Here is a 14683-nt window from a genome sequence, read left to right as displayed (position 1 = left end):
ATTCATTCCATTAATGTGTATAAAGTAATATGCCTTAACGCATTATCGTGTTTAGAATTCATACTTTAGATCTAGATATGTTTTATTAAATTATTTTTGATGTTTTTCACCAGCGACAAATTTAATAAAAATACAGTTATTTTTGAGGTAAAAGAGATTAGAAAAATAATATGTTTAGTTAAAAAATATTGAATTAAATATTTTTAATAAGTATTCTTATAATACCTACATACATATATGAATATAAATGTGAATTAAGATAGATGGAACACTTTTTATACGAATGATAAAAATTAATCTTTTACTTGCATATTTTTATCATGGATAAACATGTTCTAAATATAGCATTTGATAATGCAAAATATAAGCTTAATAAAAATGGATTTTATGCGTATCATTTATCTATCAATACATTTAAAAAACATTGAATTGTAGATTTTTAATTAAGTTAGTAAAATGTAAAACCCACTTTTTATCATTTTCAAATTTTAAATGTAAAAAATATTTATATATAATTAAAACATGTAAATAAAATTAATTGTTTTAAATAACTAAAACTGAAAAAATCCATTCTGTTCATATTTCAAATTAATGATCTTAGTTCTAACATATTAATCCTTATTGATAAATAAATTACAAAAAATCGGGGAGTCAGAGAAAAGATAAGTATACTTAATATAGCAATTTAATTTTTCAAATAACTGAAACATACCATGAAAATCTATTCAGTTTTCACATAATTCACTTAATCTTTCAAACTTTTTGTTAATTTTTTATTTTAAAAATACCAAAAAATATTATTTCAAATAATTATGTTGCAAAGATATGAAAATTTATACTGCTTTTACGTATTAATGATACGCTTAATCCAATCAAACTTTCTCTATTGAATATTGAACACCAAAAAAAAAAACATCTAGGACTCACTCACTTTCCTATTCAATCCTATCTCCAATCAAATGATTATGATCATCGTCATGAAGGAGAATCTACTTCGCAACTAAGTTACATTCTCAACTGAAAATCGTGGACGCACGTGCGATAATTGGTTGTCAGATCTCGTGCAGTTGTGGCTCCATGGCGAGATGAAAATGTACTGAAAATCCATTTCCGAACTTGCGACGCGAAGCAACTTTACCAGTTCAAGCGCATGTCAGCTCTTCAGGTGGTTGAAACGCGAAATTAAGGACGAGCTAAGGACACAGTTAATTCTCAATGGGATACTGAAGATATTAAGGACGATTAAAATGTTTCCGGCTATGCCAGAACTTATTTCTCATTTTCGCTAATTTTCCATTTTACGTCCATGAGTACATTAAATTTAGTTTTAAAGGGTTGTCACTCAAAAATTTTTGTTGTGCAGATAATTAATATAATTGGTGTGACGTTTAATCACCGACAAAGGTTTGAATTTCCCTCACTGAAAAAAAAACAATTAATCAATTAACAAATAATCAGCTATTATCTATATTTATGCACACATAATTGAATAACATATGACGCTATAATGTTAATCCAATGTAAACGTTGCTATATTTTGGTTTGATTAATATTCAAACGTATCGGGGAAATATCAAATGGAACCGCAATCTAATTAATAACGTTTATAAATTAATTTCTTAATTTTTCTATATTTACTGTGGGGACTGACTAATATATACTTCAGAATTTTATGATGGTATCAAAATGAGATTTCTTGTGTCAATATAAATAAAGTGAAAAGATATTTGGTATATATTAGATACATGTTTAGCGTTACGACTATAACTGTTGAGAGAAATATAAAACATCCCTACAAAACTTAAAGCTATTTGGATGTAATTTGCATGCTTTGAAGTGCTACAATTTCAGACGCAATTTTACAAATCTGCTATTGACAAAAAATGGAAATCGCAATTTTGTTTTGGAATTTTTCGCTACGTGACACGTAACATGGTAATTTTGCAACAATATTCGCATAATAAAGGTGGATCGATAATGTAACTGTTATTATTAATGCTGTCATTAAATTAACTAATAAGAAGAAATTGTTTCCAGTAAAGACACATTTCAGAAACTCGTAAAATATGCTGCAATATAAAATCACTTTACACACTTTGTATATAATTTGTAATTTTATTATTTAATCATAATAAAATGTTTCCTTATTCTATAAAAGAGAAAATTTATTTTGTGGAACAATGTCCGCTTCCAACATGTGTCTACATGGCCTAAATGGTATGATTCCATGAGCATTTCATTGTTGTCCATAATTTCAGCGTAAACCACCACGACGTAATTAAGATCAAAATGCGGTTTACGGTCGACGTCAATGCAGAGTGATACGAGCCCTTGAGCAGATTTCAGGATGGCACATAATAGATAGCAAGGTCATGGAAGATGCTGGTGACCTAACTGAGGTCCTCCACAATGCTTTCCGGAATTTAATTAGGGAAGTTTGCAATAGGCATTTCCTGGAAGGCCGTATTCTTGACAAGTATGTGTGTACATATAATAATGTACCTTTAGAATGACACGGAAGACCCTCGACAAGTTTGTAGGGGAAGGGATTTCGTAACGAACTATGTAAAGGTTTGCTAAATGTATGTGTGTGTAATCAAAATAATAACACCATAAATCTTGCTCTATTTTGAGATATACTTGCTCAAGCCCCATAAAGAACAAAATGTACAGTGTAAACGAAACACACATTCATCATAAATTTAGAATAAATTATTTAGGTAAAAAAGCTATTGGAACATGAAAACAACACATTATTTTGAACATAAAACATATGTTATGGAAATTTCTGTCCACGCTCATGCTCTATAATTTATTTATTTAAATAGCATCAAACGATGTATGAATATGTTCTTACAATGGAATGGGCCAAGTTAATGCTAATGCGGACGTAAAATTTTTACTCAGGCTGATATTAAAACCATCATTATCCTTTCCTTTCCTGCTTGCGAGTATAAAAAGAAAACATAAAGTTATCGTTCCACAACAAAGAGGGACGAAACTGCCGAATATTAGTATAAATCCTAATATTCAAAATTACGTAGAATATCAGGAAGAAAGCATGTAACATATAATGGTTATATTAGAAAGAAACTAGACAAAATTGTATGCATAACAATCGTAAGGCAAAAATTTATAAGCAGTAAGGTTTAACAAATTAAATATTATTATTTTACAAGTAATCTAAACTTAAACACTTAAGACCGATGTCATATTTTTAAAAATATTAATCCTATCAAGTTACAACCCAGATGTATCGTACAAAAACCTTGGATGGATATAGTAAATTTAATCTTGTAGTAGATTATTAACCTGGTTTTTTGCGACCCAAGCTCGTATATTGTGTTATACGCTTTCGGGGTGAAGCGAACACAATCGGTGGAAATCGATTAAACGGTGCCAGCCTCAAAACATAAACGAAAAAATATTGAACACTTCCTTAGCTAATATAAAAATAATTGTGAAATCCATTCCATATCCATTACTTATATTTCGATATTTTAAGATATTAAGGTTTAATTATCATGTGTTTAAACTGAAGAAAATATTGTAATTAATTCTTAAAACCCCTTTGGAAACATCTCTTTCTAATCTCCTTTGTGCAAGCGTCATATCAATTATTGAAAAACCGAGGACCTCATCTACCCCATCCAATAACACCATTCAATTTTTCCGGGCACCGAAACTCCAGATCACGACAAGATTTATCCATTTATTGTCATCCCGACCACGTAATTTATACAACCATTCCGCGCCATCAATATTGAATCGTACCTTAATTCTGTTTTTCATTATGTTCGTGCTTTTACTGTGTCTTCCGGTTGAAATTTATGACATTGTAATTTTCCGTTTTGTTCGGCATCGATTTATAATACGTAGTGTTGTTTGTCTCAATTTGGGCGTTAAATATATAGGGTTGAATGGAATATCATCATTCTTCGGAGCCCGATTAATGGTGTTCGGAGATTGGAAAAAATGAAATTTTGTGATAGAAAGCTTTTATGTTAATTAAAGCTTTAATTTTTTTGTTTGTGTAAAACAGAAACATAACAAACGTTTCTAAATTAGGTGGTTGGAATGTGGTAGGAAAACACTTTCTTCCACGTTAACAAAGATTCAACTTAGTTATCCAGTATATTACAACATAATGCTACCATGTGACATTTTCTTTGAAACAACCTTTTTAATTAACCCATGATTATTAATACCAAGGACGAAATTAATTACTCCGACAAAACACCAGTGTCTCCCTTGGCTGTGCACTGACACTTTATGTGAAATATTCATGACGCAAATACGGTAGTAATATAAAAAGGCTACATACAATATCCTTAATTGTGTGAAATCTCTGTTGTATAATAAAATGGGCCGTGATAAATTTCGCATCTTATGCGGTGTGCATTAAGGACGAGCGAGTGAGTTTCGCTGGGAAATGCTGAAATATAATGCTGTTTGGAATAATTAAAAGGATTATTTAAATTAGGGACCCGGGGATTAAGGGGCAAAAGGCAAAATATAATATATTCGTTGTCCGGACACAAGCGCGTTCCAACAATGTGCGTTAATGATTTTCGGGAAACTGAGCGAAATGTTCACACCTCATGTACTATGAACGGAACTCCGATTTATAACTAGAGTAAGGTGTCTGGGCTTTACTTTAATGATGATGTTAAGTGCATGTTATTTAAATGTTTGGCGTAGTAATTAAGTGATTATTACGGTCATTTATTTATTCGATTTGTCACTTAAATTTAACGAATATGATAGAATAGAAGAACAAATTTATACAAAAATGTAAATGTTTTTGGGGGTGAATAGAAGTTACACGAAAAATCCTTTAAAATAACATTTAATTTAATTTTTTGTTAACAAATTATCCATAGATTTTACTTCACCTGGACAAACAATTATTGGGCCATATTCCAGATTTGACCAGAGAATTTGAACATATTACTATTTAAGTTTGTTGTACACCTCTATTTCAAAGTAGTCAAAATATACTCAGTGACAAAGCAATTGCTACACCAAGAATATTAAATTTGAACACGCCCTTCTTGGTGTAGCAATTCCTTATTGTTATTTAGTATATTTTATTTCAAATAGTTACACTATATTCTTTCTACAATTTATCATTTTCAGAATTTTAATCGAAACTTCACATCGTTCTATAAGTTTCCAATTGAATTTGGATCCAGATATTGAGTTGGTCAATCGAAAACTTGAACATCTTTTCATCAATTTTGGACAACTTCTTCAATTTGTTCATAAAAATTCTTGTGACTGGTAAATTATCGTTACCTAATGGTTCAATTACGTAAAAAAAGAGCAAAACATGTATATTGAAATATGTTTTATATACTTACTTGACAAATTTTGAGTTAAATCTTTTTATAAATTATTGTTTAATTTTGAATTTTGTGCTATTTTTCTGGTTACGACTGTATTTCGTAGTTTTGAGAAGTGCAGAATCAGTGGTATTCTATCGAAATAACAGTAATTTGGAGAGTTGATCCCATTCATTGTTTGTTTGTTTGTTTGTTTTGGGTCGAAATTAAGTCTCCGTATTAAGTAATCCTCATTAGGCATCGTTCGACACCTGGGATTTCCCAAAATTAAAACTGAAGTTGGGGGCTGACATTCAAAAACTTTCAACATGAGCACTGGAAGTTATCTCACTAAATGAGCTAATAAAAAAATATAAAAGAATAATAAATATTTTTGCCTCACTCCGTATATTATGTACTAACATTTTTTACCTTACTTTTAAGGTAACGAATACTTCTAAACCGTAACGCAATTACGAAATTTATTTCTTTTCACCGGACACCGGATAAAAAAGGTGTCCTTTGTTTAAAATATTACAACATAATTTATTAATTTAGTTATTTGTGTGTTTTACAAGGGGAAGTGAAAAAACAGAACCATTAATAAACCGTATTTATGGCCGCTACAAATATAAATTCATTAACAAGTTAATAAAAGCAGGCAAAAGTGAAATTTTAATTAAAAACCAGAGAGAAAAGTTAAATTCCAATTAACCAGGTTCGTTCTAGATGAAGATGAATCGAAATTGCGTTATAGGTCAGAGAAGTACGTTCTCAAAAGGACAAAATTGTATATGGACGAAGAAGTCTTAACACACAAAAATAATGAAATAATATAATAAAATTAATTTGCAGTTTTTTATATTTAAATTAAAATTTATCCAGGTGGAACTCGTTACAATTTGATTTAAAATTTTCCAAGATTATAATAAATTAAATTAGTATTAATTAAAATAAATATTTGCTATATGAAATCCTTTTCGAAGATTTTTTGTCCAGTATTACAAAAAAAACACAACCGTGTATGAATATATTTATTTTTGCCATACATGTAAAAATAATATCATACTACAAAAATTTTAAGCCACCAAAATGGAGGCTCCGGAATTAGGCGCGGTGGCAAACAGGGCCGATTCCAGTTCCTTCTCGCAGGTAATTCCTAGCGGGGCATAAAACTTCTCCTTCAATGAATTTTTGAAGGCGTCGACGTTTTCTGGACGGACCAAGGAAACGACGCAGCCTCCCCATCCGGCACCGGTTAAACGGGAGCCCAGGGATAAATCCAGCGACAATTCCACTAATCTGGAACAAGAATCGCGTGTTTAGTGGCCGAGTAGATGGAATTAACCGGGTAAATAGCAGTTTGTGTATTCGGGTGTACTAAGTGAATGTTTTCAATAAAGGATTCAGACTCGATGGAATTTAAAGATACGGATTTATTCGCAGTATATTCCAATAAAATGTTTTATTGTAACTTGTTATTTCATTTCAATATTTATTGTTTCATTTGAAATTTGTTTTGATATAAATTAAATTTAGCAACTTTGTTCAATAAAACCATCCGAATAAAATGTGATCGTTGGTTAGGTATGCAGTTACAGGATTTAATTTTTATTCTTGCAGTGTTTCGATCCAATTTCATGTAATAACTCAAAGACAACAAGAATTATATTTAGTAATTTCAGCAAAAACCTCTTATCAACCACATAAATTTTACGGGTCTGAAATGGTGGCCGATAAATCGAGAGCGGTAAATAAGTACCTGTGGCAATAGATCACCACCGATATTGATTTAGGACATGTTTGTACTTCATTTTTCATTGTGCTGGTAAATAATATTTGCAAAAAAATACCGATAATTGTGTTTACTTCGTATACAATATGTTTGATTAAAACGTATTTTTAAATGTACATTAAACGCAAACAACAATTATTGACAATGTAAATAAGTACACATAAATAGAATTATGAAAGTATTGTTTTTTTAAAATAGTTTTACGTGTGGACACTCTTTTTTACACTATTCCAGCCCATTTAAAATGGAATTAATTGAAGTGGAAACTAATACAAACATAGACACATACATACAAAACAGAACAACCGGATTTTTAAAAATCCGGCATAAACGAGCGTGTAACCAATACCGAGAAATCCAGACCGGGAAACCGGATCATTCTGTCTCGTTTAATCGAGAGCCGAGACAAATGTGCCGACAATTGCACAGTCCACGAGTAAATCATAAAATACGCACACCGCATGGGGAAAATTAACGGAGATTTTCGCAGTTTTCCTCTGCATATATAAATCTAATCTGGCTAAAATATTGTGCCAGGTACGTCGGGTGCAATTTGAGGAAGCTGTTTGCTTTTAGCCCGAGTTAATGATGTACGAGGACAGGGACTGGTGTTGAAAGTAAATTATCGCCGAATAATTTATGGAGTAAGTGCTATAGACGGCGTCACAAATAAATATATGACGCAAATCAAGGGTAAATTTAAATCATGGTTTTGATAAGCCTTCATCAATATCTCATTCATGTTAGCAAACAAATTTACTTATGGAACAATGACCACAAATAACGACATAATAATATTATATTAAATATTAACGTCCTTTCGGAATACAAAGAATGTAATGTAATAGAACACGTCAATTTAAACATTTTTAAGCAAACTTCAAAAGTCACATTCACTTATCCCAAAGGTTTTGCTTTCCTGACAAATTCCCCTGCGACCTTTGTGTGCGGTGACAAATTATGGTTGAAGAACTTTTCTCAAAGTCCACTTTGGTGTTTAAAATTTAACGAAAAGCAAAAGTTTGACTGGTCCTTTTATATTAAAATGACGTTATAATAAGCCACAAATGGCATTACCATGTATTGTTAATTAATTTATTTGAATGAAAATTATTCTCGACATATGGGCAATAAAATTAAATTCTAGAACTACAGTAAATGTTCCTTCAACAATTTCAGTAAAATACACTGCTCATAGAAATTAATGCACCATAAAAATAATAATTGATCATTATTAATATTTCCTGACAATAGGACATATAGAGATATAAATTATTTGTAGTTTTACATAAAATGTAAAATCCTAAAAGCATAATTCAATTCTACAAAAATGAAATATTAATAAATTTATATAAATAATGATGGGATTTATATAAATAATGATAAGTGGTGCCTTAATTTATTGGATCGATGAATTTACATACCTGTCTAGTTGTGGGTGACTGCATTCGTATAAGTCTCTCAAACTTTCATGACTTTCAGTCATAAGACGACCCAATATTTGTAGAGCACCTTCTTCAGCATTCTTACAAGTTTGATGGAACATTTCCACACGGAGAGCCTCTACAATAAAACAAAAAAATAAACATTACAGTTTTAAAGTTTAAATAATTTAAATAAATAAAGTTTCCTTGTGGTTGTCTGTAATTAAAAAGTAAAATACAATATAAAATTTTATTTTGGCAAAGAATAATGGCGAAGAAAAATATGTAAGAATAAACTGACGTAATAAAGTTAAAAATAAATTAGCCAGGTTTTTTTTATAGTCTATTCTCTGGAATATAAAAATATCAATTCCACCATCCAACAACTCTTCTGAACACAACGCAACGCATAATAACAAGAGGTTTTAATCCGCCGTCTTGCGTCAACACGTAAAAAAACTATCTCGGAGGTCCGTGAACCCGCAAGCTATCCTGCGGGACCCTTAAAGCATCTCGCGGGCTCATCGGCACTTTGTTACATCCAGACGCGATGCTGAACCGACTGCGACCGCGAACCTATCTCATCCTTCTGCTCTTGATAATTCCCAGTTCGGTATTTTTTCAATGCAGCCACCAACGAACACCTTGCCGTTGTATAAATGATGGCCGTGGAAAATGAAGGGGAATGCGAATTCATTAGGAACGTTACGTAAAATATGGTTGGGGGGAGGTATCCGTGGAAAACGAAATTGCGCCCTTCGGGCGTCTTCGGTTGGTACACATTTCAAAGAATTTTTAAATTAAAAATCAACAATTAATTTATAGAATAAAAATTTGTCCGCCTTTAGGCTTTATTGATAGGTGCCACAAATTCAAGTTTATTTATTTAGAGTGTCCCGAAATCGGATCAATAATCCATTAAACTTCCATTGTAAATTGACTCATCAACCCCGCTAACGAGTCAGACAAAACGAATTAAATCATTTGGAATTAGTGAAGGAACAATTGGCAACATCAATTAAAACAGACTCTACTTTATATCAGAGCTAAAAATCATATTTCAGATTTGACAAAAAATACATTTCAAATTTAAATGCAAAAATTCATCAGGTCTAGACTTAAATGTGAATTTAATTTCGAGTGTTCCATTCTGCCGTTAAAAATTTATTAGGATTTTATATTTCACCGCAAATGATTGGATGGGAGTTCAGTTAAGTCCCGGTCATGTTTTAAGTTGGCATGAATGCCATCCGAATATTCAGTTGTAATGATAAGAGCTTTGTCATGGTAATTTTTTAGCTAAAATTTAAAGCATCTGTCTCACAGATTTATGTCATCTCAGTGGTCCGTTACCACACCGACTCCTTTCAAATGTAAATGCATTTGAAGTAAATAACGTCGTCTGGTAATATCGAAAATATTTTCACGGAAAATAAAAATGGACCGTCACCATAAAATATTTCAGCCTTACTTAATTTAATTAAAACCCCAACTCGAATCCGAATAAACTATCGCACTATCCAGCTACTTTCGTGACATGGTGCAGCTAACACGGTCTCGTACCGTAAAGACCATAAAAGAGACATCGACACCGACCTTTGAACACATGCAGGGCGCGTTGCCTCAGCTTGAAGCTCTCGATGTTCCTGGTGTTCGCCGTCAAAGACACTTCGTCCAAACGAGCGGATGTAGTATCCAGTTCCGCGACGACTTCCGCCTTGCTGTAGGGCTCTTCGTGCAGCGTACGCTCCACCAACGATATCATTGACGGCAGGTCGACGTTCAGCCGCGTCTGCAGTTCTCCCAGTCGTTTCACGCTAGTCCATTCCAGTCCTTGTTTCTTGGCTATTATCTGGAAACAAAGGAATGGGGTTTATGAGCGGACGAGGGTGTGCCACTCGATGTTTTATATGAACTGTACGGTCGGAATTTGTTCAATTTTAGTTTAAAATATGCGCCTTATAAAAGATTTCCATGTTATCCGCCTTAATGAAGTCAATCTCCTTAAAATATTTAAAATGCTGAGCACAATTGGGACAATCTTACCCGGCTAGGAATTCCACATCACTTAACAAATGAAGTTTTAATAGGCAGGGCCTATTTTCCAGTTTCAATTTGTTAGATTGCTTACTTAATGACGTTGACCAGAACGCTATCAAGTCAAATGGCTGTGGGTAGTTCTCGTAAACTATTGTCAGTCACAACTTACTTAACTATGCCGAGATCTCGTTGTCGATTAACATGACTTTCCAAACTTTTAGGATGCATTTCTATTTACCTATTACACATATAAATAAGATAAAATAGTTTTTAGGAGATGTACTTGAAGCATCTTAGTATTTATCTTGTATTAAATCTTGGCACACTTCAGCCATAATTACTTATTCATGTAACTGACAAGATTGACCACCTGAGAGTTTCGCAAACACTCAAGATCACAGACTTGGTGCACGTTTAACATGTTGCCCTTCAAAATAGGACATTAGCAAAGTGCAATTAGTTCGTGAGGGTACATAGAGACTGCCTGTTTAGAGGAAGAGCAACAGTTTAATTAATATGATGTTCATACGTCTAGCTAGAGTCTACATCATATTAATTAATTAGTTCCTAAAGAAAATATGCTAAGTTAAAATTGTTATGCATTTGAACTTTTAAATTATGTAGAGAGTAGAATAACTTTATAAAATTTAAATTAGAAAAAATATTGTTGTTTTTATTGTTTATGTACATTTATTATAAAATACTAATTGGCATTGATAAAATTTTACGTATTACATTTAAATTAAGTATATGTAATAAATCGTATTTCAAATTCACAATAATAAATTAAACAGTAAAACATGTTTTTATTGTAATTATCTTTGTTCAAACACATTTATTATAGGAGATTATATTAATATACATAATATTCATGAATACTAAGCCTTTTTGACACATTTACTTCAGTTTAAGCAAAATCAATAACAATCAATTTATATACATTGCTCGTATTTTAATATAGTTAATTTGAATTATTTAAAAAATCTGTAAATAAATATATTACTTGACATACTCAAAATTAGTGAAAAAATAACGAAATCGAGACAATTAAGGCAAAAATGGTCAGATATTAACAGAATACACCTTAATTCACAAAAAATATCAGCAGTTGTTTAACCCTATACTTTGGAAACTGTAGATTTGAGAGAATTTTGAAAACTTCCCGCTAAGCCGGAAATGAGTTTACCGCTAAAATATATATTTTTGTCCTGAAAGTAAAGGGATGATTCACAGAAAAGAATGTCGTTTGAACGGAATCTTTAAGTTAGACATACTCACTTTTGAAAATGACTCAAAAATTGACTTTTTACAAATTTCAAAAAATTCTCCATCGGGAATCATCTTTATTTTTGATAAACTTTCAAGGAAAAAATCGGTGACCCACGCGTGCGCACTATCGTCGAAAAGTAATGGATCTGGCCATAAAATATTTTTAAATTATTTTAATCTACGAAATTCAAATTATTCACTACAAAACACGCCCAGTCAATATTTTTTTCTATGATATGGTTTATAAGTTAGTAATGTTTGTTAGTAAGCGATAGCAATAGCTGTAGCTGTAGATCAGAAGCTGATTATTTATTCTTGCATAAATATTACCTAAGTTCGTGAATATATTATATTTAATGACGCTTTTTCAGTAAAAATTTTCAGAGGCATTTCGATGCCTTCAGTTCAAATACCGAAAGTTATTTCTAATAATGCATAAAATAATTTTAATAATCTGAATTTACGAACTGTCTCTCAGTTTGAATAAAAATTACCTTGTAAATAATAAAATTTAATGTTAAACGAAATAGTACGTACGATCTAAAGGAACTTTTGATTCACATTTCTGCTTTAAAAAAAGCTCTTTCCATTGTAATATTTGAAAGACATTCTAGAAATATTTAATGCTGTACAGCTTGTTATCTTCTTTAAGCAGGATTTTCTTCCAGCTACAAAATGCACTTAAATTTAATCACGTCAGAACGAAATTCATGAAACACCATTCGAGTATTAACATGTAATAACTTTTTTAAAATTATTTAACACACTCAATTAAACAAGCGTAAAAAAAGTTCGGAGTATTACTCAATGGACTAAACACACACAAAATTTAATTAAGGGGCAAAGTTTTTTAAAAAAACAAGAGGAGATGGGAAAATATGGAGGATAAAAAATACACGCAGGTTTAGCATTGATTACAATGAATAATGGCAATCAGTATTCGTAAATTTTAAATAAATATTTATTTTAAATAATAATTATTGTTCATTCGAAATTATTTTAATAGAATAAAATATTATCTACTGTTTAGAAACATATTTATCTTTTGACAAAAAACAATGAATGTACAGAAACAGAAGTCGCTAAGCGGATATCCGTCTTCTTTGTGTGCAGCTTTATTCCAGCCACATGTTTGCGAAGTTTTATATTTGTAGGACGCTAAGTGACAACAGAAAGTGTTAATTTTGTCTTGAAAATAGAGGGAGGGTTCACAGAGAATGTCGTTTGAACGGAATCTCTAAGACAAATTTTTGAAAATGACTAAAAAATGGACTTTTTTAAAATTTCAAAAAATTCTCCAGTGTTCGGATTTGATCGTCTTTATTTTTAATGAACTTTCAAGGAAAAAATCGGTGACCCACGCGTGCACACTTTCATCGAAAAGTAATACTGTCCATAAAATATTTTTAAATTATTTTAATCTACGAAATTCAAATTATTCCCTGCAAAACACGGCCAGTGATTATTTTTTTCTATGATATGGTTTATAAGTAAGTAATGTTTGTTAGTAAGCGACAGCAACAGACACATAAAATATGCAACTTTTTGTAAAACACTTGAAACTATAAAACAGTGAAATTCTTGAGTGCCAAATTGAGATACTTCACCAACTGTGTTTCTCCTTTTTCGGAAACTTGGCGCTCAACTTTCCGAATAATGTCCCCGCAAACAAAACCTGAACTTTGAATTTAATTGCATGAATGTTTACAAGTCGATGTTACAGTTCGTATAAGTGCTTTACTTGTCCCATCGCAAGAACAATGCCAACTATTAGTCGACTTTTAATTAAGTTTCCATTCAGACCGGTTATCGGATTTCGGTTAGCGAAACCGCTGCCAGAACGTTTTATTGCACCGCGGCGTATTATAAATTGAAAACCACCATGTTTTTTTGATAAGAACAGGTGCAGAGCCATTGATTTTTTCCGTTACAATTTGATGTACGTTATTAAAGCTGTTTAAGTAACAGTGTTCTCGATAGAAACAATTTTACTCAATATTACTCCTCGTTCGTTAAAACTTTTTATCTTTCATTGTCTTAAAAACGCCTGACTTTCAAGAAAAACATAAGCAAGACGCCGTGACGGTTCGCCACTTAAAAAGCACGTGCTGCTTCGAAATGCCCGAACAATCTTAAAGATGTTGTCCACGTTCTGTTTCGTTAAACTCGCCCGAATCGCTGCACTCTGAATATGTAATGAATTGTAAAAGAAACTTTCTCAATAACATCTCCTATACAAAACACGAGGTGTGTCGGATAATGGTAAAGAAACGGGTCTTAAAAAGGAGACATTTAACGCTTGGCTGAAACAACTGCTAAGTGTCGACCTGCATCTGATAATGCAATTAGAGTTGGATTATTCAAATTGGAAGTTCCCCGGTTTAATTATATTAGATGGAGTTAAACTAAATGTTCCACTTTATTATTGAATAATTATACTTAAATACAATTACATCACAGCTATTATTTCAGTGGGAAATATATTTTTTATAATTTTAAAATTATAAATAAACACAAACGTTATTAGTTGGCATTAAAATTATTTCTATTTAAATATTTGTAACATTTATTATCATATATTTTACATGAAATAATTAGATTTGAATGTATCAAACAGGCACATATTTGTTTATTTTCATATAATTAAATTGGACGTGTTTAATCGTGTTTCCACAGAAATTAAATTTCACATCACATTAAATCCTTGTTTCTGTATAATTAAATGGAATTTATATTTTCTATAATCATCGAAAATGATTAAATAAAACAATGTTTTATTGTAGGATACACGTACAGTGGTGGAGAAAAGTGTGGAATATTTGTTAGTAGCT

At 31.4% G+C, this 14683-nt stretch overlaps 2 protein-coding genes across 3 annotated transcripts in view; both read right to left on the bottom strand.

Moving 5' to 3' along the window:
* Window positions 1-1061, bottom strand: part of LOC109599406 (uncharacterized) — a 51361-nt gene extending 50300 nt beyond the window's left edge. For both annotated transcript variants that reach the window (XM_049962941.1, XM_020015394.2), the window contains exon 1: window positions 932-1061. The gene's annotated coding sequence lies outside the window, so the exon portion shown is untranslated. The remainder of the gene's footprint in view (window positions 1-931) is intronic.
* A 5282-nt stretch (window positions 1062-6343) lies between these two features.
* LOC109599412 (N-acetylgalactosamine kinase) overlaps window positions 6344-14683 on the bottom strand; it is a 30651-nt gene continuing 22311 nt past the window's right edge. The window contains exons 6-8 of the mRNA XM_020015403.2: window positions 10140-10395; window positions 8544-8682; window positions 6344-6626 (exon numbers count right to left, since the gene is read on the bottom strand). Coding sequence (XP_019870962.2) covers window positions 6404-6626; window positions 8544-8682; window positions 10140-10395 — 618 coding nt within the window. The 3' untranslated portion in view covers window positions 6344-6403. The remainder of the gene's footprint in view (window positions 6627-8543; window positions 8683-10139; window positions 10396-14683) is intronic.

This window comes from Aethina tumida, chromosome 2 (genome assembly GCF_024364675.1).
Source record: "Aethina tumida isolate Nest 87 chromosome 2, icAetTumi1.1, whole genome shotgun sequence".
Lineage (NCBI taxonomy): Eukaryota > Metazoa > Arthropoda > Insecta > Coleoptera > Nitidulidae > Aethina > Aethina tumida.
Note: the sequence above shows the minus strand (reverse complement) of the source record. Positions and strands in the feature narration are given on the sequence as shown.